Genomic DNA, 25483 nt, shown 5'->3' with positions numbered 1-25483 from the left:
ATGGAAACTTTTTATTATTATGCTGTGAACTGCCTTGGGCATTTCAGAGTGGCAGCATATAAATCATCCTTTAATAAACAAAACAAATGTGAAATACCTTTGTAAAGGTTCACATGCAAACACAAATTGGATATTCCCAGTAGAAAAGAGCAAGAGGCCAGTAGCACCTTAAAAAAGGTAAAGGTAAAGGTTCCCTTGCTCGAAAGCCAGTTGAATCCGACTCTAGGGTTGCGGTGCTCATCTCCGTTTCAAAGCCGAAGAACCAGCGCTGTCCAAAGACGTTTCCGTGGTCATGTGGCCGGCATGACTAAACACAAAGGCGCACGGAACGCTGTTACCTTCCCACTGAAGTGGTCCCTATTTATCTACTTGCAATTTCTTGCTTTCGAACTGCTAGGTTGGCAAGAGCTGGAACTAGAGATGGGAGCTCACTCCGTCATGCGGCACCCGGGTCTCGAACTGCTGAACTACCGACCTTCCACAGCCTGCAGTTCAGTGTCTTAACCACTTGAGCCACCGCAGCTCCTCTACCATCCTAGGAGTGGATTCTTAATTGGTTGCATGTGGCTTTGCTCTCCACAACTTCCTCTCTGAGCAGAACCCAGCTATCCCCAATATAATTAGCACAGCCCCAACATGTCTGCTCCTCAGTCTTAAAGAATGCTCAGCCAAAATTGCTGCCTTCCCCCCTGAACAAAGGCTCTGTGCCTTTGAGTGGAGGCCAAGGTTTTTCCTGTTGCCATCTTCATACCAGGAAAGAGCTGCACCTGCTGAATTTCTGCTTGTGATGCAGCTAATGAAAGGCAAGAGCCTCTGTCAGGAAAAGGATAGGAATCTTAGCAGAGGCCAAGCACTCTCTACGACTAAAGGAGCAGAAGGGAGAGGTGGAGACACCAGCTCATATCTCACTTACTACCCCGTGAATTTTATTACATGGAACCTCAGTAGCCCCCAGGCCTGCTAAAAGGCAGGCTGCCCATCAACGGCATGGTTTTTAAGAGTGCCTCTGCTTTTAAACGGACTGATTAAAATGTAAAATAAATCTGCATATTGCAAAAATCTCAGTTTGGGGGCATATGTATTAATGAAACATGCCAGATAAGCACTCAGACAGCTTTGCTATGGAACAGTATGGGCAGTTAACATAAGCAATGCAATTTAATAAGCAAAAGCTACCACTCATTTGCTAGGAAGAGGGACCACCTTTAATATCTTGTTTTGCTTTTCTCATTACCAACTCATACCATGACTAAAGCAGCTCAAAAAAGAAAAAACAACAAGCCATTAAACTCTCATAGCCCCACCTTAAAATTGGTGCATGTCAAAAACCAATCCATTCAAGATTGAGCTGACTGGCAGTATTGGTAAAAGTTATATAGCTCTGGAAACTGTGACCAACAATAGTGTGGGATGAGGTTTCCATTGTGTTCCCCTTTTGCTGCACCGCTCTGCATACCTGCTGTGAAAGTGCAGCTGAGATAAAATTACCCCATTTGAACACTTTTTACTGAACAGTATTCCAGCTTTGCTCTCTTGATGTCTGAAACTCCTCTTATAGACTACACCATATTAAAACATTTGGGGAGCATTTTCTGCAAGGTAAGGACCCTGGAGTGCCCAGCCTTAACTCAGCACTGTGCCAGCAAGGCTCCCTGGAGGAGAGGAGGAAAGGGCGGAGGGGCCACTCGCTCAGGATGTGCCAGGCGCTTACCTTCATTGTGTTCTGCTTCTCCTCAAAGCCCAAGGAGACCACTGGCTTCTTCCTTCTGATAGAGCCACCCAAGTCAGGTGAGGAAGGGGAAGGCAAGGGAGAGGGGGCGTGCTTGGCCTTCACTGGCCTACAGTAGGTGGCCGTATTCTTGCGTCTCTTGGCCTCCTCATCGGAGATGCAGTTGGCCTGCAATGCTTTGGGACCATTCAGCGAGGACCCCCGGTTCTCCAGCTGTGAAGCTTTGACCGGCACATGGCTGGGAGCCCTGCAGTCTAGATGGCTCACCCTCTTGATTCTGGCACCCACAGAGACTGTTCCGTTGAGGGACAGGGTGGAGGAAGAGATCCCAGATGGCTTGGCCTTTGCAGAGGGGTGGGAGACTGGGCAGCTGGTTGCCTTGCTTTTGCCCAAATCCAGAAAACAGGTCTGTTTATATGGTGGGCTAGCAGGGCCCCCGGAAGATTGCTTGCGCTTCCGGGCCACAGCCTCTGGCTCCATGTTGCCAGCCAGCTCCTTGGCTTTGGAGGACTTACTGGCCTTGGTCAAAGGCAACTTGCTGAAAGATGGGGACGGGGTGTTGGCTGGGAGCGGGGAGGTAATGGACTGGCTCCCACCCATGCAGTCTGACTGGCTGCAGGCAGCTGCCACGTGGGGTGACCCAACTGCATAGTTCATACTGTGGTGAGTGCGGCTCTCCCTAGATGCCACTGTCGCTGAAGCTGCAGAGGACACAGAGGTCCTGCCTGGGAGACTGTGGGGAAGGCTGCAAACCAGAGAGGAGCTGCTGTTCTGGTAAGTGCTGGATGTAGAGAAGCCCAGGAGCACAGGTGATGGAGTGGAGAGCAGCTGGTGATCAGCAGCCGGAGGGATCCTTCTGGTTAGGTAAAGAAAGAAAGAAAGAAAAAAGTGGAGCTGATCTCTTTAAATTATTTGAACTCTCACTTGTCAGTCTCCTTTGCCCCAGTGCTAATCCCAGCCAAGCCCCCAACAACCCTCTTGATTTTTCAGAATGGAAGACGGCATCAGAGTAAAAAAATAATTCTACCCCCTCCAGTGTTCTGCAAATTTCAAAAGACTAACAGCAGCCCTTACATGTTACTATGGGCATAAGACCTTGGTGTTTTCCACAAGGGGATGAGCAGCAACGGGGCTTTCAAATGCCAGGTTCCCTCACATTCTCCCTGCTCCATTCCTCCATGGTGGCTCCTCCCCATGTCACTGGGAGAGGGCTTTTAAATTGACAGTTCACATAGCATTATTACAACCTGCTGATCAGGTTCTCTGAATTTCCAGCTTCATTTTTTAAAAGTAAGATTACAGCCTCTTTCATTGTAGAGATATGCCTTTCCCTTTATATGTCCACAACAAAAGGTGATACAGAGGTAATTTTTAAAAATGAAAGCTGTGAATTCACAGAAAAGGATACAGCAATTATTGGGCTATACCACTATAACAATATGCTAATTGCTGGGGTTGTTTTTTTTTTTAAAAAAGCCCTCAAGTTGCAGGGGAGAAGGGATAGCTACCATGGGAAACTGAGCCAGAGAAAATGGTGCCAATATGTGAGTTTTTTGGAAGATCCAGTGTTTTCTGATTACATGGATGCCACCCTGGCTTTGCATGAAACATTTTCAAAATGCCACAGCAAAGGATAAGACAAGAGAAATCAGGGAGGTGCACAGAAGCACCACAATGCTGTAGGGAAGCATAAAAAATCTTGCTTCTCAATAGCAAGAGAGGGCAAACAAGGCAGGGCACACAACCCATGTGTTAAGTGACCCTAGAGAAAGCTATTCTGGCTAAGATTCATAACTATTTTGTAATTTTTATTGGTCTGCTTCCTCAAAAGAAGCTCAATGCAAACTGTTTCCAGTGGTATACTGCCCCACAAAACAGCAAAGTATTTTTTTAAAAAATCTTTAACAGCTGTACTGCCCCAATACCAAAATCTAATTGTCAGAGTTTTTCTATAAATGAGGCAGAGATTGAAATTCCAAGCTATTACCTTATTTCTGATTGTTTGAGGATGAACAACACAGGGTTATGAACCTACAAGTGCAGGAATATAGTCTGATATTCTGGTATCGATATTTATTTATTTATTGGATTTTTACCCCGCCCTCCCAGCCAAGGCCAGCTACCAATGTTGAAAAGCTTTGTCTGATCTAACAGTTAAATAGTGAATTAAAGATTTGGAAATGGCTGAAATGCACAGTCTGATAAAGATCACTGAATGAGTGGTTAGTTTAATCCAGTACCCTTGGTTGAAAAATTGTCATATATTAAAAGGTAAATGTTTCCCTTGCTTGAAAGCCAGTCGAATCTGACTTTAGGGTTGCGGTGCTCATCTCCGTTTCCAAGCCAAAGAGCCAGCGCTGTCCGAAGACATTTCTGTGGTCATGTGGCCGGCATGACTAGACACCAAGGCGCACGGAATGCTGTTACCTTCCCACCAAAGCGGTACCTATTTATCTACTTGCATTTTCTTGCTTTTTAACTGCTAGGTTGGCAGGAGTTGGACGTTTTGGAACCAGAGACGGGAGCTCACTCCATCATGTGGCACTCGGGTCTCGAACTGCTGAACTACCGACCTTCCAGCCTGCAGTTCGGCATCTTAACCACTGAGCCACCGCAGCTCCCCATATATTAAAACCATGTTATAAATGTGGAGGTTTGGGAGGAAGAATTATATTAGCTTTACTGAAATAAAAACAATTCCCAAAAGCCTTTGAAACAATGAATGCCTGCAAATGCACAGACACCCATCATCTCTGTCAGACCAAAAGCGGGTATTTTTTTGTTTTTTGGTTTGCTCAGATGGAAGTTCTTGTCCACACCACAATTCATTACCAAACCCTGCATTCCAGCACCACCTACTGGAGAATTTGGGACTGAAAGTCCCTGAAGATAGAAGGGACTAAAAGGTTAATTGAACAAATAAAACGTTTCTAATGCCAAAGGTTTGTGGTGATTGACAACAAAGCTGTAGAATAACAATGTACTACATGAAATACTCCTACCATATGAACAACTTAACAAGCCCCAATGTTTTCTTGAAGGGAGTGCGTGTGTGTGTGTATATATACACATAGAATCATAGAGTTGGAAAGGGCCATACAGGCCATCTAGTCCAACCCCCTGCTCAATGCAGGATCAGCCTAGAGCATCTCTGAAAAGTGTTTGTCCAGCTGTTGTTTAAAGACTGCCAGTGAGGGAGAGCTCAACACCTCCCTAGGAAGCTGATTCCACTGTTACACAACTCTTACTGTAAAAAAAGTTTTCCCTAAGATCCAGCCGGTACCCCTCCCACCCTTAATTTAAACCCATTGTTGTGAGTCCCATCCTCTGCTGCCAACAGGAACCACTTCCTGCCCTCCTCTAAGTGACAGCCCTTCAGATACTTAGAGAGAGCAATCGTGTCCCCTCTCAACCTCTGTATATATGTACTATACACATGGGCTTTTAGAGCCTTTTCAGGCTTTTTTTTCTGCACAATAAATGCTTAGTGGGTTCTTCAGTGGCAGCAAAGGATCCAGGTGGCTCTTCTGAAGGCCTCATTCCCACTCAAGAGATATTGCATTCCTTGTGCTCAAAATATGCACTGTTTTGTCACTTCCATTGCTTTAGTGGCTCCAGCATGGAATGTGATTGGGAAAGTGACAAATTTCAATTGCTCAGGATAATAAAGGCTCCTTCAATTTCCAAGCCAAAGCTGCTGGTAATATTCTAAACACATTTTAAAAACTTCTTGAGGGCTTGAGTATCATAGCACAGCAGAGCAGGATTAGGTATCAAAAATGTGAGAGAGAAAACACCTGCAAGGCTAGTGCTGCTAGCAACCACACCTGGCATTTCATGAACTTCCTTTTTAATTTTTTCCCTGTCTCATTTATATCTTCACTGTGCCTTCTCTTAACACAGGTAGAGCACACTCCTCTTTCCTTGTTATGTTTTGAAAAGAGGTGGTGAAAGGATAATTGACATTTCCTCTGGGAAAGGTAGTTTTTTTGACATCTACAGCCTGAGAAAAGCAAGTACAGTTGCCAGATCAAAGGGACATTTTTAAAGATCTGAAATAAGAACACCCACTGCATGTTTCCCAAAATAAGGGATGCTTCTTAATCATGAAGTTTTAAAATCTTATTTAAAGTATTTTATATATTAGAAGAGTGGTATAAAACCTAAGAACAATAAAATAAGGGACACACAATCGAGCATATTATAAAAGATGGACAAGAAGGAAACAATGGAAACATAAGGCTCTGGGGTCCTTCCCCCATTTGTTCTAGAAACGACACACTTCCCATTTCTTTCTTGTACTGGTTTGTTCCAGCCAGCCTTTTAAAAAATGGGTGACACTTGTGAACAAAGGTATGTACCCCACCACAAGGCTATTTTTCATACTGCCCCTCAACTTTTTTGAAGAGAATATCAGCAATGAAATGGATTTGTGGGAATATCACACAAAAAGTAGAAGGTACTTCACTGATCATCTGGAAGAACTGTTAAACAAAGAAATGTTAAGGATGTTTTGTATTGCTGCTCCCTTGGCTGCAGGGATTTTTTTACATCTCTAATTTCCAAAGACTATAAATCCAGCATTTTCATATTTATTCAGAACAATTCCTGCCTATGAATCATAACAGCAGAGACCAGACAACAGCAGCCCTTTAGTCTAAATCTTGGAATATCTCCTTCTGTATCGGAGCATTTAGGAGGATCCAATTTGCTCACACTCACTGTTGTCCTTGGGGATTATCCTATTAAAAACTTAACGGGAGCAATCCTAAACAGGTCTACTGAGAAGTCCCATATTATTCAGTGGGGCTTACTCCCAGGAAACTCTCCCTAGGGTTGCAAACTAAAACTTAATGTTACTGACAAAGCTTAGTACTCAAAAGTGTATATAAAGTTTCATGTATCTTCAGTAAAAAGGATTAGTATTACCCCTGCTCCAAAACACTTTCATCTTTACAATGGAAGTAAAGAGTTCTTTATAATGATTATTAACCATTTCTTAAATTGCTTTTTTAAGGCAGATGCGCAGGTGTAATAGATTGCTTTAATTTTCAGTACAAAGACCATGGTTGACCACATCCAATGAACTTTAATCGAATTTTAAGCTAGAAGCTAATTTTATAAGCATTATGTATGATCACCATCTCTTGGGTTTTTAGTGGTTTTCTTTACTTTCTCCTATAGTTTGTAGATCTCTTCCCAAATTTCGTTGTAGTTTATAGAAAATGCAATAAAAAATCCCCGGGTGGGGGGTGGGGGCTAAAAAAAAAGACTGAAAAGCATGTGGCAAAATTAGGGTCCGTGTGTATTTGGTGAAATGAAAGGAATTCTGTATTTCTCAAAATGTAGAGCTACAAACAAAAAGAACAGTATTCCTAAATAAACAGGGCAAAAACACGCATCCGCGGAAATGCTCAGCAGACAAATGTAAACCAAAAGTACCTAACCGGTTTTCTTTAAAGCAGCTGTATTTTATAGCAATCATACTAAATATGTTTAACTAAAGAGAGCCAGTTTGGTGTAGTGGTTAAGGGTGCGGACTCTAATCTGGGAGAACCGGGTTTGATTCCCCACTCCTCCACTTGCACCTGCTGATGTGACCTTGGGTCAGTCACAAGCTCTGGCACAGCTGTTCCTGAAAGAGCAGTTTGTGTCAGAGTTCTCTCAGCCCCACCCACCTCACAGGGTGTCTGTTGTGGGGAGGGGAAGGGAAAGGAGTTTGTAAGCCGCTCTGAGACTCCAAGTGAAGGGCGGGCTATAAATCCAATCTCCTCTTCTTCTTCTTCCTCCTCTTCTTCCTCTTCTTCCTCTTCTTCTTCCTCTTCCTCTTCTTCTTCCTCTTCCTCCTCTTCCTCCTCCTCCTCTTCCTCTTCCTCTTCTTCTTCTTCTTCTTCTTCTTCTAACTGCATCTTCAGCTAATGGGGGATACATTTTTGTTTTGTTGATCTACACAGTATCTAGGATAATATAAATTAATGGTTTCATTAAAAGCTTAGTGATTTTCTTTATATGTCTACCCGGGTGGAAAGACTCCCAAGAAATTCTCCTGGACCTGGTACTTAGGCACACATTCTGTCTATGTGGCATTTCTCCCAGGGTTGCTGCCATCTGTTTCCACATCATACTACTGGTTGGTTGCCCCTGACAGTCTCTCACTTCTCCTGCCACCACTCAGAAGCAGGCTTGCAGCCATCTACAGATAAGGAGTATGGCTGAGCAGAAGCAGGGGAATGAGGGGAAGGGAAGACACAACATTTGAAGAACATTTTTTGAGATCTACACTCCACTTGTGGTGGGGGGGGGAGGTAAAACTATTTCTAGTGTGGCTGCCCTCCCCCAACACCCTTTCAGAGAGGACATTGCCCTAGTTTGAAATCAGCTTCATGACATTGTCACATAGCCAAATCTGATTGGCTTCATGTTGGCAATGTGATCCCCGATGGCTAAGGATCAGCAATAAGATGACACTGTTTGGAAGAAGAAAAACAGCTAGAATAGCGGGGGGGGGGGGGGGAGAGCAAGGCATGGGGAGAGAGAGAGGAGGTTCAGGGAATATTTCTAGGTTTCTTTTGAACAGAAATGGTTGCTTTGTGAACCCTCCAGTGAAGGAGTTACTTCCTGGTACAGAAACCAAGATGTAAAACAATGTATACACAAGCCCATAGTGTTTCTGGAGTTCATATTCTCTCCTCCAGGCAAACACAAGCACAGAACAGAAGCAGGTGCTGTGAAGTCAAGATGTGTTTTAACAGGCATTTGAGACTGCAGAGAGGTGTGTGATCCTGGAATGACTTCTTCCTTTGCGCAAAAATATTGCTAGTATACACACACATACATACAACCATGCCATTGTGCACAAGTGCCTTAACATACCCCCAGGTTATATAAGAGAAGGTATTCTGTTTTCCACCTAGAATAACTTACTTCCACATGTGAGAGCTGAGATGCCTCTCCAACATGGAACTGAGCGCTGAGCAGAACCGATCCAGACGTCGGCTAAACACGTAACACCCGGGGCTCACTAACCTGCTTCCAAAGGTGCAGAACTGGGGGCAGGGGAGGAAGAAAAAAAAATAGATGCATAAAATTCATGCAAACAGCATGTCCTGCAACTTATGGAAGAGGTTCATTCTATACACTTCATCTCTCCCAGTTTACAAACAACAGAAGACAAAAATCTATAGAATACAAACACAAAAAGATGAATTAGGACGTATAGCTCAATGGCAAAGAAACACGCGTGCTTTGCATGCATAAGGTCCCAGGCTCACACATGAACACTCAGGAAGCTGCCTCATACTGACTCAGATCATCAGTCCATCAAGGTCAGTATCATCTATTCAGATTGGCAGAGGCTCTCCGAGGTCTCAAGCAGAGGCACTTCCTATCACCTACTGTGACTGTCTGGTTCTTTTTCAACGGGAGATGCTGGAGATAGATTGGCAGAGGCTCTCCGAGGTCTCAGGCAGAGGCACTTCCTATCACCTACTGTTCTTTTCCACTGAGCCAATCCTTGACATATCCCGTTAAAGGATTTCGGGTAGTATGGCTTCCGCCATTCACAGTAGACAATCCTAGGCTAGCGGGACGAAGGGTCTGATTCAGTGGAAGGCAGCTATTTATGTTCAAGTGTCCAGGATTTGTCTTGCAATATTTGAGCCAAGTGTCTACTCTCAGGGGAGTGATGGAATGGGTTTACAGGCCAGTACATGCCTCAGTCTGTTACTTACCGCTTGGGGACGTGGTGCCCGCATTGCATAATGGCAATCCAGCTTGCGGGAATCCTCTGCTGTGTCATCCTCACTCTCCTCACTTGACACCCGACCAGTGCCTTTGGGTGTTGGGAAAGGGTAGAGCCCATGGTCAACTTCACCAGAGGTGGCAGGCAGGTCATCAAGGTCACTTTCAGAGGATACCCTTGACCTAAGAGCAACAGAGAGAGGAGTGACTTCTCCAAGGGCAGAATGTCCTGAAATGTTAATAGAGACACTGTTGGCTCCCTGCTAGGAAACATATACTATATTGTGTCACTTTGGGAGGAGTCCAACTCCTGCAAGATTATCAAATAAACTTTGCCTCCTTGGAGGCATTGTTCACAGCTGTAGCAGAGCGGGCTCTTCCAGGCAGGTGTGATTCAACTGTGAAAGGAACTCTGCAAAGACAACTTTCTCTCATCCCTTTACCTGGGAAGATCTCTGTTTCTATACCTGGAAAGTGCACAGTGGGAGTAAGACTGCTTCACTCGGCAAGGAGAAGTGCTGGGCAGGACCAGCGACGCCTGCGACAATGAAAGGGAGTCCTGTGAGAGCCGTTCAACAGCCGATTCCTTCCTGACTGGGCTCTTCTCTTTGGGGTACTCGCCTTTCCTGGCATTGGCCTTCAGCTCAGCTACCAAGACATCAAAATCCTTGGCACGCCCTTGCACCTCACGCCGCTGATGCACAGAATGGATCTGGAGCACAGGCAGGAGGGAACGGTTAGAGCCATCAGCTGACAAACCTGTGAAGCACTGTTCTCCACAAAATTGTAAAAGACAAAGTCATGCATACATGGACCGCACTGCAAAACTGACCCCTTCAGAGAGAGAGAGTTCATTTTCAAGCCTTGTAATAGTACCAGCTATGATATGTGATTTTTGCATAGGGGTGCTTTCGAGTAAAGAATTCCTCACATGAAAACACACAGTGCAGTCCTAAGCAGAGCTGCACCCTTCTAAGTCCACTGACTTCAATAAACTTAGAAGGATGTAAATCTGGTTATCAGAAAGTCCACTTTATTTGCAATGGCTGCAGGCAATGTACACTGTGGAATTAAGTGTTATTCTAATTTGTGATTCCTGGAACCCACCCCCACCAAGGGCTTGTGTCCTAAACCAATAAGCTACCAAACAACTAACACTTGTTTGTCTTTCGCCTTGGGTGGGAACATCCTCCTGAATGTCTGGAACAGAGAAAAAAAACCCCGCTCCTACTGTTCATTTTTCTGTGTGAGGCACTGCTGGCTATAAAACAAAAAGCTAACTAAAGCCACTGCCTCAGATTTGCTTGGGGCTCCACGTCATTAACCGCCACAAGAGGATGCTTGGTCTCCTTTCTCAAAGCAATGAGGGGCCCAATCCCCCAGGAAGACCTTCTGCGCAAGTGCCACTGAAATGAGTGGCAGCTGTGCAAAAGCATGGTGCTGCTCATGTGCAGCTCCTATTTTACTGGGGCTGGCACAAGAAAACTTCCCAATGGATTAAGGTTTTCCTAGCGTGGAGACAGCTAGGTAATCAAAGCTTTACCCCACCTACATTTTTGTATGCCAGGCTACTGTTAAGAGCAGAGAAGTGGGACTGGTTTAAAAGGGGGGGAAACTTTAAGGCCAGGTCTATAGAAATGGGCAAGGAGCTTGTCTTTGTCTTACCCCGGTCTTCCCCGATTTCTACAGAAAGGAGAGTCATATGCATCACCATACCTTGCAGGTCAGTAACCGTGTGCAAATCTTCTTGGTTTCAGGGTTCATTACCCCACACTGCCTGTTTAGGTCACATTCTTTCCCTGTGGGAACAACAAAGAAAAACAGAGTTCAGCACACATGCCTCAGTGCCTCAATTTCCTTCAGGAAGCTAGCCCTTTCTCAAAAAATTCTAAATTTCAGTAAGTGTCGATTCTTGCTATCAGAACAACAGAACAGGTACCTATGCAAACAATCTGCACTTAGGCAAATGATCTGACCAATTTATTTTCTCACTTTATGTTTATATAATGGGGGCAGCTTACATGGAGTTTAGACTCTATAAACTGCCACCAAGGCTTTGGTGCCATTCTTCTTCTGGCCTACAAATGCAACCAGTTTACTGTGTGGAACAGGGAGGAGGCAGAGAGCTTAAATAAACATCACCTCCAAGTCACCACCTATGCTTCCTCTGGACTCTCTTTCTTCTTGAAGCTGAGATTCTCAAGCCAAGCCTGGTCCCTGCATTCCTTTTAGCCACCCCCATCCCTCCCCCCACAAACCAATGCGCAAAACTAGTCTCCCCCACTCCCTCTCCAGCCTAGTGCATAAACCTGACAAATGTCTGCTTGTGTGATGGTGGGCCTTGACATGGTGGCTTGCCAGGACCCTTCTCAATTCCTCATTGACTGAGAGGTTTGCCGGCTTCCCCTTTGTTAAGGAAGCCAGTGAGAAAGCTGGTGAAAACATCTGGGAAGTGACTACCAAAACTGGCAAGCTTTGGTTTGCCTCAGGCTCTCTCCTCCTATAATGTATCAAGTGGTTCAGGATTCTTGCCCACAGGGGACACCGATCATAAATATGCCCAAGGACAATGAGTTTGGGCACCTCACAAACCTTTGCCCTGGAGATACAGCAGTGTTTTAGCCTGTACTTCAGATAGAAATCTGGGGATTCTCTCAAATAAAGCCTTATTCTGGGTTCCTGGCAGTACAGTGCTAGATCCCTACCCCTTTGGACAATCTGAAGAAGATTACTATGACTTGGACCATAACTGTATTTGGTCCTCTTTGTCCATGAGGGAGGCGGTTCTCCTCAGTACAGCATTTCCACTGGGGCTAGGTGCTTTTTGGCTCACTGAAAGAGGCTGGCCTTGCACAAACAGAAGCTTCTAGCACCAGAGTTCCTCCTCCACCACTGAAAAGGAGGCAGCAGCACAAGCAAGTTTTAGGATCCAAGCCTATGCCATGTGCAGAAGGGTTACCAAAGCAGGATTCATCCTTATGATGCCAAAGCTGGAGAGGTACCATTATGAAAGAGAAACCAGCAACCAACTACTGTTGTCTTCCCTACATCCCTCACTGCTTCCAGCCACAAGGAAGACAAGGAAGAGAAGACTCACGTGGCATCTTCTTCAGAGACTTCACATGCTCCTTCTCCCCCAAGGTAGGAGGGTTCTCCAACTTCCTGCTCAAGCCATCTGCAGGAACAATGGAGTTGCCACCTGCCTTGGCTGGCACTACAGGTTCTTTTGGTGATGCTGCTAGAGAAGATTTGCCCACAGCCTCTTTTGAGCTGGCAGAAGACTGTCTGGAGATAGCAAAGTCAGAGGGCTTTGGGGAGGCCTTGATTCCATCTCCATCTGGCTTTGGAAGGCTGGAGATCTTCTCTAGGTTCACAACAGGCACAAACAAGCTGGGGAGAAAGAGGGAAGAGAGAAGACCCATAAATCAGAAATACTGTGAGATTATGGTCTCCCACTTTAACGGATGATGACACTCCTACATTGCTTTACTACTGAATTCTGTTTCATAAAGTACCCTGGAGGTCTCAGAAAGGATCACAGAATCATAGAGTTGGAAGGGACCTCCAGGGTCATCTAGTCCAACTCCCTGCACAAGGCAGGAAATTCACAAATACCTTCCCCTCCACACGCCCAATGACCACTGTTCCACGCCCAGGAGATGACAAAAAAACTCCAGGATCTCCAGCCAAACCAGCCTGAAGAAAAATCCTGACCCCAAAATGGCAATCAGAATTTCCCTGGGCATGTAAGAAAGGGCCACAAGAACTAAGCACTGAGGCAACCCTTCCTGCCCTTCCTCTCATGATCTGCCTAAGTTCACAGAAAACGCATTGCTGTCAGATGGCCATCTAGCGTCTGTTCAAAAACCTCCAAAGGAAGAGAGCCCACCACCTCCGGAGGAAGCCTGTTCCACTGAGGAACTGCTCTAACAGTCAGGAAGTTCTTCCTAATGTTTAGCTGAAAACTCTTCTGATTTAATTTCAACCCACTGGTTCTGGTCCGACCTTCTGGGGCAACAGAAAACAACTCTGTACTCTATTTGACAGCCCTTCAAGTACTTGAAGATGGTTATCATATCACCTCTCAGTCGTCTTCTCTGCAGGCTAAACATACCCAGCTCCTTCAACCTTTCCTCACAGGACTTAGTCTCCAGACCACTCACCATCTTCATTGCCCTCCTCTGGACATGTTCCAGATTGTCTATATCCTTCTTAAATTGTGGTGCCCAAAACTGAACACAATACTCTAGGTGAGGTCTAACCAGAGAGCAGAGTAAAGTGGTACCATCACTTCACGTGATCTGGACACTATACTTCTGTTGATGACTAAGTGTATTTGCAGGTTTCAGCACAAAGACTCCTTGGACAACCTGGTGAGCAGAACTGGCCTGCTCCACCCTAGTAACAACATCTGTAGGAACATCAGTAAAAGTTCCAAAACTGTGGCCTCAGCCAGCATGTTAACAGAAAGAACCAGGGAAGAATGAACAGGGAGAACAAGGAGACAGAACTGGTACAAGTGGGAGGGCTATAACCCACCATTCTTCCCCTAGGCCAACAGGCTGCTAGTCCAGATTCAGCTACCACCAGCAGAATGCCCACCTTCCAGCAGCAGAATGAGCATATCCTATTAGTGGGCATAAACAGAGTCAGTCTGACTGACCTTTCTTGCAGCATATAAACCAGGCTTGCCCTCAAGGTAGTGGCCACCCATCCTTATGGACCTAACAAATAGGCTATAGGATCTTGCCACTAGTGCTTTCATCTTAATTAAAATAGCTTCTCCAGTTTTTCTCTGATTTGGAGGGTCAAACAGAAAAAGGTTACAGAAAGGCAAGGCCTTTTCTGTAGTGGCACCAAGCTCTTGATCTCCCTCTCTAACGAAGCTTGCCAGACACTGAACGTACAAGGTTTTAGAGGGCATGCAAAGACGTTTTTATTCCCCCAGACACTTTAGATTCCCCCCTCCACTGTGGAGTTTATTAGTTTATCAGATTGTTTTATCCCATGTTTTTAAAAGTATTTCTTTGCTTTTATGGTAACTGTTTCAAGATTTTAAGAGTTTCCTGTATCCAATGCCGTTTTAAATTTGTATTGCACTTTTCTGTTTTTGCTATTTTAATCCACATAATAATGAGATTAACTGCCAGCATCAAAACATCTTAAAATTGTTCAAAACCAGTAGCCTCATGGTAACAGGAAGGCCCACTTAGGTAATGGCAAATAAAAATATAAGCACTATGTTATAAATTACTTAAAACCAAGCTTAGAAGTAGGCTGGGTACAATCTAGGGGTAAGTTTAGTAGCTATATTTCTATACAGAAGCCACAAAGCAAAGTACAACACATGTGCAGTTGCTAGAATCATAAGAAGATTCCCAACCGCACCACAAGAAACCAAAGATTACATTCTCCACACACCCTCAGCAGTCAGGACACGGTGGCATTCTTCCCACTGGACTGTGTGGGATATCCTTAGCTCAACTCAGGGAGGTACTTCACTAACTCAGCCCCCCTTACCAGAGGTTGTCCTTGGGCATCTTGTCTGACCTCTCAGGTGGGTGCTGGCCTTGACTGAAGGAACTCTGGGATTTCTCCCTCCAGGATTTGGAAGATCCATGACCTCCACTGGCAAGGGTTCGCCCATTGATTGTGTGGCACTTCTGCAAATTGGAAGAGGCCTGCATCCGGTTATAAAGTTTGCTGAGAGGTCCATGTCGTCTCTCTGTGCGAGAATTAAAGATACAGTTACCACAGATACCAATATAAGCTAGTCAGTGCACAGAATCTGTATGGTAGCAATCTTATTTCAAATGATAGGAAATACCCTAGAGTGCAGAATTCAGTAGCACCACAATAACCAAGGAAGGTCTTTCTTCTTTGACCACAATTCCCTCTCCACCCCCAATCATTTTGTTTCTATAGATCCTACCAGTCACAGATGTTCTGTGACTTCTAAGCCTCCTTAAGTGGTCACAGACAAAATACTGAAACACCACCTCACCCCCCACCCCACTGCTGATTCACTTCTAACCCAGATTCTACACCCCAAAGCCAGATTGTGTTTCTGGAACAAAGCATGCCTGTCAAACCAAACCAATGCATGCAAAGACATTCAAAGTTGTGTATATGATGTTCTAGTCTTAGGAGCCAAGGGATTTTGATATTTTTGGAAACAGAATTCTAGATCTCTCCTACTAGGCTTCATATGCAAAGCTTTGTGGGATAGCTGCTTGTGCCATGTTCTTGGCAGAGTCTGTCATACCAGACTCACTTTCTTCCCTTCCCAATTTCCATTTAAACTCTACTTGGTCATACCCAAAATGGAACTTTGAATCTCCTAATTCCACAAAACAGTCTAAATTCAATTTACTAAATCTCTTTTTTTAAAAACCTAACCATTTCTAAAACTGTACAGTACAGCACTCCACAAAGAGGTATCTGCTGGGCACTATCCCAAAAGGTTGTTATCAGAGCTAGAAGACAGCGGAGGAGCCACTCTTTCATGTACCTCCTCATTCACAAAGGCCATAATGTGTGCATGGCCAGTTTCCAGAGCACTGGAACCACAATCTATTTGCTCATTGCTGCTGCTACTACCAGCAACACAGATGTGTTGCCTTCATACTATTCTGCTCCCATCCCCTGTCAAGGCATGAGTCACAAAGCCAACGCATAAGCACAACAAAATTATACACCTGACCTACTCACACCTGTGTGCCAAAAGACAACTTCCACAATGGTTCTAGCAAGCAAGTGATGCTCTGTCTTCTTGGTGTTTGGGAGGGGGGGTCAACAGTGGGAGGGCTTCTAATGTCCTGGCACCACTGGTAGACCTCCTGATGGCACTGGTATTTCTGGCCACTGGGTGACACAGAGTGTTGGACTGGATGGGCCTTTGGCCTGATCTAACATTGGCGTCTCTTATGTTCTTATGTTATGTTCTTATGTTAAGCTACTCTCCTGGAAAGGATACGATTTGTCCAAGGTGATTTGCTGAAACTACCCAAGTGTAGCTCTCCTCCTCTCCTCTTGCTTCCTGTTCAACATCCTCCTCTTTTGATGGCATAGAAATGGACTTCATTAATCTGGGTGACGTGGCTACTCTTTCCAAGGGTACCAGGCCATAGGAAAAGAGCTTGGATGGGGGTAAATTATTGCAAAGGATAGTTAAAGGGTATTTCCTACATTAGATAGTTGTCTTTCAAGAATGCAGGTACAAAACCAACAGGAAAATGGCCAAGCAGAGGGATCTTTGTAAGGTTTGAATGAAAAGATAATCATAGGGGGGGGGGACAGGGGGGAGGGGCGCAGAGCCAGGTGCACTAGCATAGTGAAGCTGTGGTTCTCTGTGTTACCAGGAAATGTTATTTTGCAGTTCTCTTACCAAGATCCTTCAAACAGAGACTGCACTCAGTTGGAATTTTTACATGCAAAGCATGTGATTTATCACTGAGCTATGGCCCCTTGATATGCACATCACTGTAGTTCACGTGTATCATCATTCACATGAGGTTTTTGCCGTTTTCTAGCTGGTTCTCTTATGTTCATTCCCAAAACAACAGTAGCAAGCCATAATATTGGAGGAAGCCCTAGCACAACCATGTTCTTTTTCCCCCCTTTGTCTCACAGGCTGCTGCCCTCCCAGCAGTTTTCTCACACACACTGAGATGTGATTCAAGCAAAGAAGACCTTCCCCTGATATGCAGGAGAACAACAGAAAAGGGCCTTTCAAACAGGCACCACCCACTGGTAGGTGCCTGAGGCAGCAGCAAGCAGCACTAATCACAGCTCTCCCTGAGAGGCCACAGAAATTCAATTGGCATGCTTACCGCAGTGCTTCTGAAAGGCTTGAGGTTTGACCACTTGGCCACAGTGGTTACACACCACCAGGTAGAACTCATCATGAGCAGGGCAGTGACCAAAGATAGACATGTCTGAAAGGACAAGAGACACGAGTGATAAGAGAGTGCCTAGAGAGCTGCATGTCACCTTGTCAGTTCTTCAAGCTAAGAATGCACTTCAATAACACTCATTTATTTTGCCCAAGACTACGTGAAAAGGCAAAATCTTTGGAAGCAGGACAGCTTTTTGTCTGCTTGTTTGCTTTAAAGGCACAGAATGGGACACTGAGCTAAGAAGCACATGTTGCATTTCTACCACGATTACAGAGACAAGTCTCATGTTCTTGGTTTCAGCTTCTTATCCATAAACTGGCAATGCTGCCACTAATCTGCCTGCCTTGCAAAAATGCAACATCAATGAGAAGCAGTTGCAAAAAATGTTGTTCATTTGAACAATATCAGCAGTCACTTTTACTGAGTTGGACTACTGGTCTGTCTCAGAGAGCATTCCTTGCTCTGGCTACTACCCAAGATCCTTCAGGCAGAGACGCTAGGAAACAAATCTCGGACCATATTCAGACTTAATGAATAGGAACGGAGTACCCAGATCCGAACCAGGAATTACTTAACTGGCAGTCCAGTGCTCTAATGCTGAGCTACGCATTTAAAGAACTTCATAATATTTTACACATTACTAAAATCAAAACTTATCTTCACAAACGGCCAACCAATTAGAGAACCACAAAGGGATGATGTAGCCTCCGACATGCAGGACACTAGTTCAAGGTGGGGCACTTCTGTCAGGACCCAAAACAACCTCACATTTTAAGGGGGGGAAAGTAACAGAACAATTGGTTATCCTTGCGTGATGGGACAGTCACACTCTGTCATAAGCTCTCTAACTCTGGCAGCAGGCAGCCCCACCCCCTAGCACAGCTGGGAGGGCAGAGAAGGAAAACAAAGAGTCACAGACAAGCTGGGGAGGCACTGAAAAGGCACAGGGCAGCAGGGCAGGGGAGGAGAGTTGCCAGAGAGAAGGGGTGGGGGTGGGGAGACTCCGCTCCTGCACAGACCAGCTGAGGGTCTCACTGATTAGGATGGGAGCAGCAAAGCAACAGCAGCAACTCATCTTGGAGCTCTGCAATGGGAGCTGCGAGTACCGCAAAAGGACAAGAAACAGCTCACAGTGCTAAGGCCTCTGGGTAAGAAGCAGAAAGGGACCAAGGGAAGAGTTTTAGAATTCCAAACTGGATCTATGAAAAATCTAAATCAGGAATCCACGAAAGACTCCACTTCAGGATAACCTTGCAGAAGGGAACCATTTTTGTCTTTTATCACAAATAGGACTCCCATCTGTACCTCCACCCTAACCAAAACTGGGATTTTCCTATGGCCATAAAAAGAGAGAGCTTCGGACAGTGGCCAAGTACAAATTTCCCTAACCATTAACTTCAGACACACGTTGGAGTGGAGGGAGTGTATGCCCTTATTTAAGTGTGTTTCCTGAAGGTGCATTCCATACATATTTCTGCAGAAAGACTTTGTGAATGCATCTTACTTGCACTCAGTGGCTGATTGATCACCTGATATTTGAGGTCAAGAAAGAATTTTCTTCCATAACAGAAAGGTATCACCATTCTTCTTGGCCCACCCCTGCAGCAGGTAATTTGGATCATTTGCATGGATCACCTCAAGCTGTTTCTATGCAAGTCCAAAGGATTCTCAGGGCAGATGAATCTTTGGGGCAGCATGAGGTGGGAAGCGGATGACCCCATGGATCCTTCCAACTTCATGATTTCAAGCAACAAAATCACGGAGGCAGAACCTTTCATAACAGGTGGATCTTCAAAGCAACAAAGGCTTGTGAAGGCACCTTGTACAGCTCTGAGCCATCTTGAATCTCTTGCTAAATCCCACTAAGATCTCTGGTCTGTGGAAAGGCTGCCGGGAACTACATCAAGCATCAGGACAAGATCCTGACAGCAGCAGCCCTTAGTTCACAAACTGGTTTGTCATGGAATACTATAGTATAATCAAGTCTGAGACTGGCATTGAATTGACTTCCTAATGTGCAGCCCTCCTCCATTACACCCCAAGATATGACAAGGCCCATGTCCAGCTATTAGCTCCTTTAAAGGAATATAACACCATTCCTCAAAGATAACATCCACCTCTGCTCCCATCCACTGTGTATTAAAGCACAGACTGCGGCTCTCAGTGTTTGTTCTATGTAGTCTAGCTTTTCCCTCCCAGACTAATTTCAGAGGATGGGGAAAGCATAGCTTGTCACCTTAATGCCACAAACTGCTCTAGGACCATCACTTGCCATCACTATGGACTGGCTAGAGGCACAGCCAGCTCTTTAGTGGAAATGAAAAGCCAGTTACGGTATCATCTCAGGATCCCCTGCTGTACACGGATCCACTGTTTGCCACTCCAGACTGATGGATATAAAGCTCTCAGAGCTGCACAGCTTCCACGGAAGCAGAGCAGTCAGTTCAAAGCAAGGGTTTCTGACACCTGAGCAGCATTTTCCAAAGCACAGCAAGAGGTACAGTCCACATACTTACCTTCTTTAATGAGAGTCATTGCATCCAGTTTCTTGTTCCCATTCTTATTGTTCTCTTCTTGCTCAGACCCTAGTAAACAAACATTGTCCCAATCAGCAACGCTAATAATCCTTGGCAGATTCATCATCCACTAAAGTTACTAAGAAACCATGACATCTAGACACATCAAGATTAATCATTTTCTCCCACTGCAGCCTGCATGTTTACTCAAACACAGTTCCCACTGAGTGAAATAAAACTTACTCCCTAGTAAGGACTGCAGCCTAAATAGGCTCCAAAAATCCTTAAGATTTCAGTGGCAGGGAAAGCTTCTATCCAGGCTGCATATCACACCTTCCCCAAACCGACCATGATAGTGGTATGCCCAAAACATCTTAGCTCAGAACTGAAAAGATCCATCAGTCAGCCACACTGGAAAAAATAGGAAAGAGCAAAAGAAGTAAATCTGTAGATCAAGACAGAGGCTCCTCCTCTTATAGCCCTTCAAAACAATGTACACAGCATATATAAAACCTACTGCTTTATGCAAATTATTGTAATATTACCATTACATTTCTGTTCCACCCTTAATTCAAAGAAGGTTGTGGTGCATGGGGATGTATTACAGAGAGTTATTCTATTTTACCCTCACAACAACTTTACCATGGATAGCTACAGGTAGTTGTGGGCCCCCAGGAAGAGGGTGAATTGGGAGCCACCATCGCCCTTCCTGTTTGCCCTCATTTCACAGCTCTCCTACTCTCCCCTCAGAGGGACTTTACACAAGAAAGCAGGGTGCCATTTTTCCCATACTCCTTTAAGCACGCTGGCACCAGTGGAGCTAAAATGAGAGCAAAAGAACCACTGTTCTAGCCCCTCCTGTGCCACATCCTCCAGGAAGTCACCTCAAAAGCCCCTACAACATCAAGGGGGTATCAGAAACAGCCTCTCATCCCCAACGGGAGAGGCACATGGCAAAAACACAGCTGTATTCTGTCGTGCTCCTTTCAGTTGCTGTGGCTTTGATGGAGTTAAAAAGGAATGCAAGAAAAGGCTCAGTGTAGAGCTCCTCCCACCAGAAGGGGGGGGGATTGAACCAGAGCCCTCTGTGCTATCAGGCTCAGTGTAGAGCTCCTCCCACCAGAAAGGGGGGGGGACTGAACCAGAGCCCTCTGTGCTATCACAAGGACCCCTGAGGTGATTCCCTGTTTTGCAGTGGGAGAAGTGCCTGCAGAATGCAACGATTCAGGATACAGGCCAAGTAGTGGTGGTGGGTTCTCAACTGGGCCATGGTCCTTGGAAGGTACTTTGAACCCTGCGAAGAGGAACTGGTTGAGAGAGAATGACTAGCCCAAGGTCACCCAGTGAACTTCAGGCATAAATGGGGAATATGTTAGAAACCCATTTTCATAGCTTTAGAGTTACACTTCTTAAAGTTGTCAAGAGAATGAGGATCCCTAATAATCAGCCCTCCTAATATGGCAGAGGTTTTGCAAACATATAGTAGTGGACTTGCTGAATCTCATACCTCACCACCTGCTGCTTCAGCAGAATCACTCTGCCAATCTGTATCAATCAAGAGGTGTTCGGAAGACAATGACAGGCGCATACAGCACCATCCACAGTCTGCTCTGCAAATTACAAAGATGTGGCCACAGGGTAAAAAAATGGTTTTTCTCAACTCTTTTTGAGAGTAACCACTTCAAAACTCATCTTTTTGCTTCAGAGGGTTGTATTCACTTATTCAAATCCACCAGCATTATGTGTGCACACCTGTACACTCACTCGCACACAAGGGATAAGGCAGCTCGCTCGCTTGCTCTCTGTTCCACCCATCGTCTGCCTCAGCTTTTCTGCTCTGCTAGTTGTCAACACAAAGCTTCTAAACAGAGGCCCCAGGATGGACTTCACAATGGAACTGGCCAATTCCAACTTAAACCAAGGCTACTCGCTGTACTTTCAGCTCCTGAAACCAAACCCTTGCTGATGCCAAATTATCCATGGTGTCATGATCTAAAACCAGCTTGCCCTGGAAACAGGTTAATATTTATAAGCTTTTCATTACAGTAGCGACCTTTTCTTATTATGCTTTGTGTGTGTGCATGTCTGTAAGCCAATGCCTAGAAAAAAGCTAGCTGACAATGCAATCCCAAAATGTACACAAGAAATCAAACACAGAGGTTTTGGGGCTAATCCCTGCATACCTGTGTCTGTCCCTTAACTCTTTACGCTTGGGTATCTGTTTGCACCACACAGGCATTCCCAAGATGCCCACAAGCTTCTTACAATGCACAGCAAAGGCTCTAAAAGGGGGAAATAAGGCATGAAGGGGCTCTCTCCAGAGTCCTAACTCTCCTGCTTTATCCACGACAAGATGCTCCCTTGCATCTAATAGATTTCACACCACATGGTGCCCTCACAAAGACAAGATGTACCTGTTACGATACACCAACTGTTTCAGCATCAAAACACAAGGCACAAATCCAAATAGCTGATTCTCTCTCTCTTTTTATTTTTTTTGCACTGACACCTATAACAAGCAATTAATTTCTCAGTAACCTAACAGGGAAAAAAATATCAAAGCATAACCAGTCAGGGGAGGGGATTCAGCTGGAACTAGGTGAGCTTTCCCCACCTTTGATATCTTTTAGCATGCTAAATCGATAAGCAACCAATAAATAAGACTAGCCATTTAGGCAGCGAGAGGAAGCTGTGTGCAAAGGAAAACGTGCAGCCTCCTTCTAAATCCCTGAAAACACAGGAGTCATTATGCAAACTCTGCTGGAGCTGTAAGTAGATCAGGAAACATATGAAGCACTAACTATATCAAGTGCAAAGGGAAGATAATGGAGGGGGAAGGGAGAAGCTCAACAATACGAAAAGCATCACCAGGGACAGCTCCGTGTATCTCACCGCCCCTTCTGGAGTCTGCTGTCAGGCGGCACTCTAGAAAGTCCAACATTCCACGGGAGGTATTCCTGGGTGATTTCAAGGATTCTTAGAACAATTGCAAGGGTCCAGCATTTACATCCACCATATTCACCCACATCCACCCTCCCTAGGTAAATTAGTAACCGTGGATAAATGGCACAAGGTGACAACACAGAAGAGAGAAAAAGGAGAAAGGAGATGCTGAATCAAGACATAAGGAGTCAAGGAAATGCAGCTTCAGAGGAGGCAATAAGAAATTCTAAGCGAGGAGTATGGCCAGGTCAACAGTGCAGAAAGAGCGTGGTATATAGGACAGAAGAGAAGGTGCAGGAAACACAGTAAGGCAGATGGATGGGCGGGGACCAGTTTCAGTGGCCTAAGCAAAGATTCTGAGGGAAATAGAGCAACTTCCAGAAGAGGAAATCCAACTGAGAAGCACAGATGGGGAAGTGGGTGCAACAAAAGTGGATTACTGGAAATACTTCTAAGGAACAGGTTGAGAAAACTGACGGGATTTAAAGATCAAGACCTGTGGGGAGCTGTAGACAGCTGGAATTTCACAGGAAGAAAATCTGGAATCTAGGGAAGAGAAGTGTCACCTGGAAAAGATCATCAGGAGAATTTCAAGAGATCCACAGAATCACAGAATATCAGAAAGGCTTACAAGTGTCATGATTGTCTCCAAAGCATGGAATGTTATTAACACTGTTTACAGGAAATTGAAAAGTGGATTTATGGAGAGCAGACCGACGGAAGAATGCTCAGGTGAAATGGAGACAAAAAACATGGACTCAAGGATCACATGAGGTCAAAGCGCAAGCCTTAGGAATTCTTGTGAGACGGCTAACAGAAATGTAGTTGGCATATATAAATAAGACTGCAGACTCAGGGATGTCAAAGATCCGGTAAGTATGGTTTAATAGACGATGCTCATGTTATGATAAGGGATCAAGTAGAGAATGGAGTTAAAAAAAAACCCCACAGGAACATATACAGACTCTCCCGGAGGCCAAGACCATAGCTATATTCAGGATGATCAGAGTATGTATCCTAGCTACATCAGGAGAGCCTAAGGAACATGATTTAGCAGGAGAAGAAGGAAGAATCTATCAGGCAGGGAACAGAACACGGCGGCGCTAGGACCCGGCGGCTCCTTTGTTTGGGGCGGCGGGGTGAAGGGGGGGGGAGAGCGAGGGAAGAGGCTCGACGGCGGCGGCGGCGGCACAAGCGGCGACGGAGTGTCCCCTGCTTCTCCCCGCCACCTCCCTCTGTCTACGAGTCAACGAGTGGGGCAGGCGCGCTCACCTGTCTCGGCAGCGGGCGGCCCAGCTCTCTCCACCCAAGCACTCCAGCTCTGCCCCGCGAAGTCATCGAGATTCGGCAGCCGCCGATCCACAGCAGCCATTGCTGCTGCTACCGCCGCCGCGCGTCCACGCACCGCCATCACCGCACGAGAACGCGCAGCCCACCCCGCCGGCGGCAACCCCTTGCGCAGGCGCGACCTGTGTCGTACGTCATGGGAAATGTAGTTCTTTGGATCAGCGGCGCTTTGACTCCGCGCATGTGTAAAGAAGAGAAGAGTGACATGTACCAGCTTCTCTTCCCCCCTTCCCTTTTGGCTTAATAGTAACACTGTTAAGGAGAAAAACTTGATTTATTTAATTTTTAATTTTATTTATTTATACTTCGCCTTTCTCCCCCATGGGGACTCGAAGTGGCTTACATTGCTCTCCTCCATTTTATCCTCCCAACAACCCTGTGAGGTAGGTTAGGCTGAGAGTATGTGACTGGCCCAAGGTCACCCATCAAGCTTCCATGGCAGGGTGGCCTGGGTTTATCCAGATCCTAGTACAACATATAACCACTACACCACACCAGCTCTCTATTGGAAATCCCCTGAGTCCACTAGCTCCTTAAAGACTAACACAATTTGTGGTACCGTAGGTTCTGAGCTTTTCTGAGTCACTGCTCACTTCTTCAGATACAGCTAAAATGTGAGTCAATCTGTTCTATAAGAATGCTATAACCAGCCTATGCTATAGCTGGTTCTTCAGAGCATGTGCAGAGTTCCTTGTGATAAGAGTCTTTAACTCCTACCTAATTTCCTGTGGACCCAGTTTCCACTGAAAACTGAAGACATAGCTACCCAACTTCATCTATCTGCACTGAAATGATCCTAAGAAATAAGTTTTCTTGCTGAGGATCCTTGAGATAGCACAGAAAAGAAGATTACCACAGGGCCACAGTTGCATCTAGTCCACAAAATAAGAGTACTAACCTTAAGGTGGGGCCTGCAATTCTCTCAGAATTACAGCTGGTCTCCACACTATGGTTCCCATGAAAGAAATGGCATCATAGTATCAGAGGCTAAGAGAAACAGAAATCCTAGAGTGACATTGCATCCCTGTTGTGTGCTTGTGCATCCTTCTGTCCCCAAATTCCACTCCCAGACACCCAGGTAGTTCCCAAGACAGAGTAGGCGCAATACTACCTCAAAAGGTTAAGCAATACATACCTGTCCCAGCAGCACAGTACACCCACCTTCTGTAGCCCATTCAGTAGTGTACAGCAGCTTCCTACACATGCTTGTTCTTAAGTCTGTTTTCAGTGGTGCTTAGGTAAGCATGCATTGGCCCTTAGTTATAGAACTTTTATTTCTTTCTTCCTGTAGAGCAAAGGAAGGCAGGAAT

General features: G+C 45.3%; 1 protein-coding gene across 2 annotated transcripts in view; it reads right to left on the bottom strand.

Annotated features, from left to right (window-relative positions):
• ATXN7L2 (ataxin 7 like 2) overlaps window positions 1–24237 on the bottom strand; it is a 24535-nt gene extending 298 nt beyond the window's left edge. Inside the window, exons 1-10 of one of the 2 annotated variants that reach the window (XM_015412159.1) lie at window positions 24099–24237; window positions 19884–19952; window positions 17302–17406; window positions 14990–15194; window positions 12567–12859; window positions 11186–11268; window positions 9937–10181; window positions 9460–9652; window positions 8654–8775; window positions 1712–2585 (exon numbers count right to left, since the gene is read on the bottom strand). In XM_015412159.1, coding sequence (XP_015267645.1) covers window positions 1712–2585; window positions 8654–8775; window positions 9460–9652; window positions 9937–10181; window positions 11186–11268; window positions 12567–12859; window positions 14990–15194; window positions 17302–17406; window positions 19884–19952; window positions 24099–24237 — 2328 coding nt within the window. The remainder of the gene's footprint in view (window positions 1–1711; window positions 2586–8653; window positions 8776–9459; window positions 9653–9936; window positions 10182–11185; window positions 11269–12566; window positions 12860–14989; window positions 15195–17301; window positions 17407–19883; window positions 19953–24098) is intronic. The other variant, XM_015412170.1, reaches the window with a different exon arrangement.
• Window positions 24238–25483: the final 1246 nt, after the last annotated feature.

The sequence above is a fragment of the Gekko japonicus genome, unplaced genomic scaffold, assembly GCF_001447785.1.
Source record: "Gekko japonicus isolate JY-2015 unplaced genomic scaffold, Gekko_japonicus_V1.1 scaffold697, whole genome shotgun sequence".
Lineage (NCBI taxonomy): Eukaryota > Metazoa > Chordata > Lepidosauria > Squamata > Gekkonidae > Gekko > Gekko japonicus.
The sequence above is the reverse complement of the archived record's forward strand: the minus strand, read 5'-3'. Positions and strand labels throughout refer to the sequence as shown.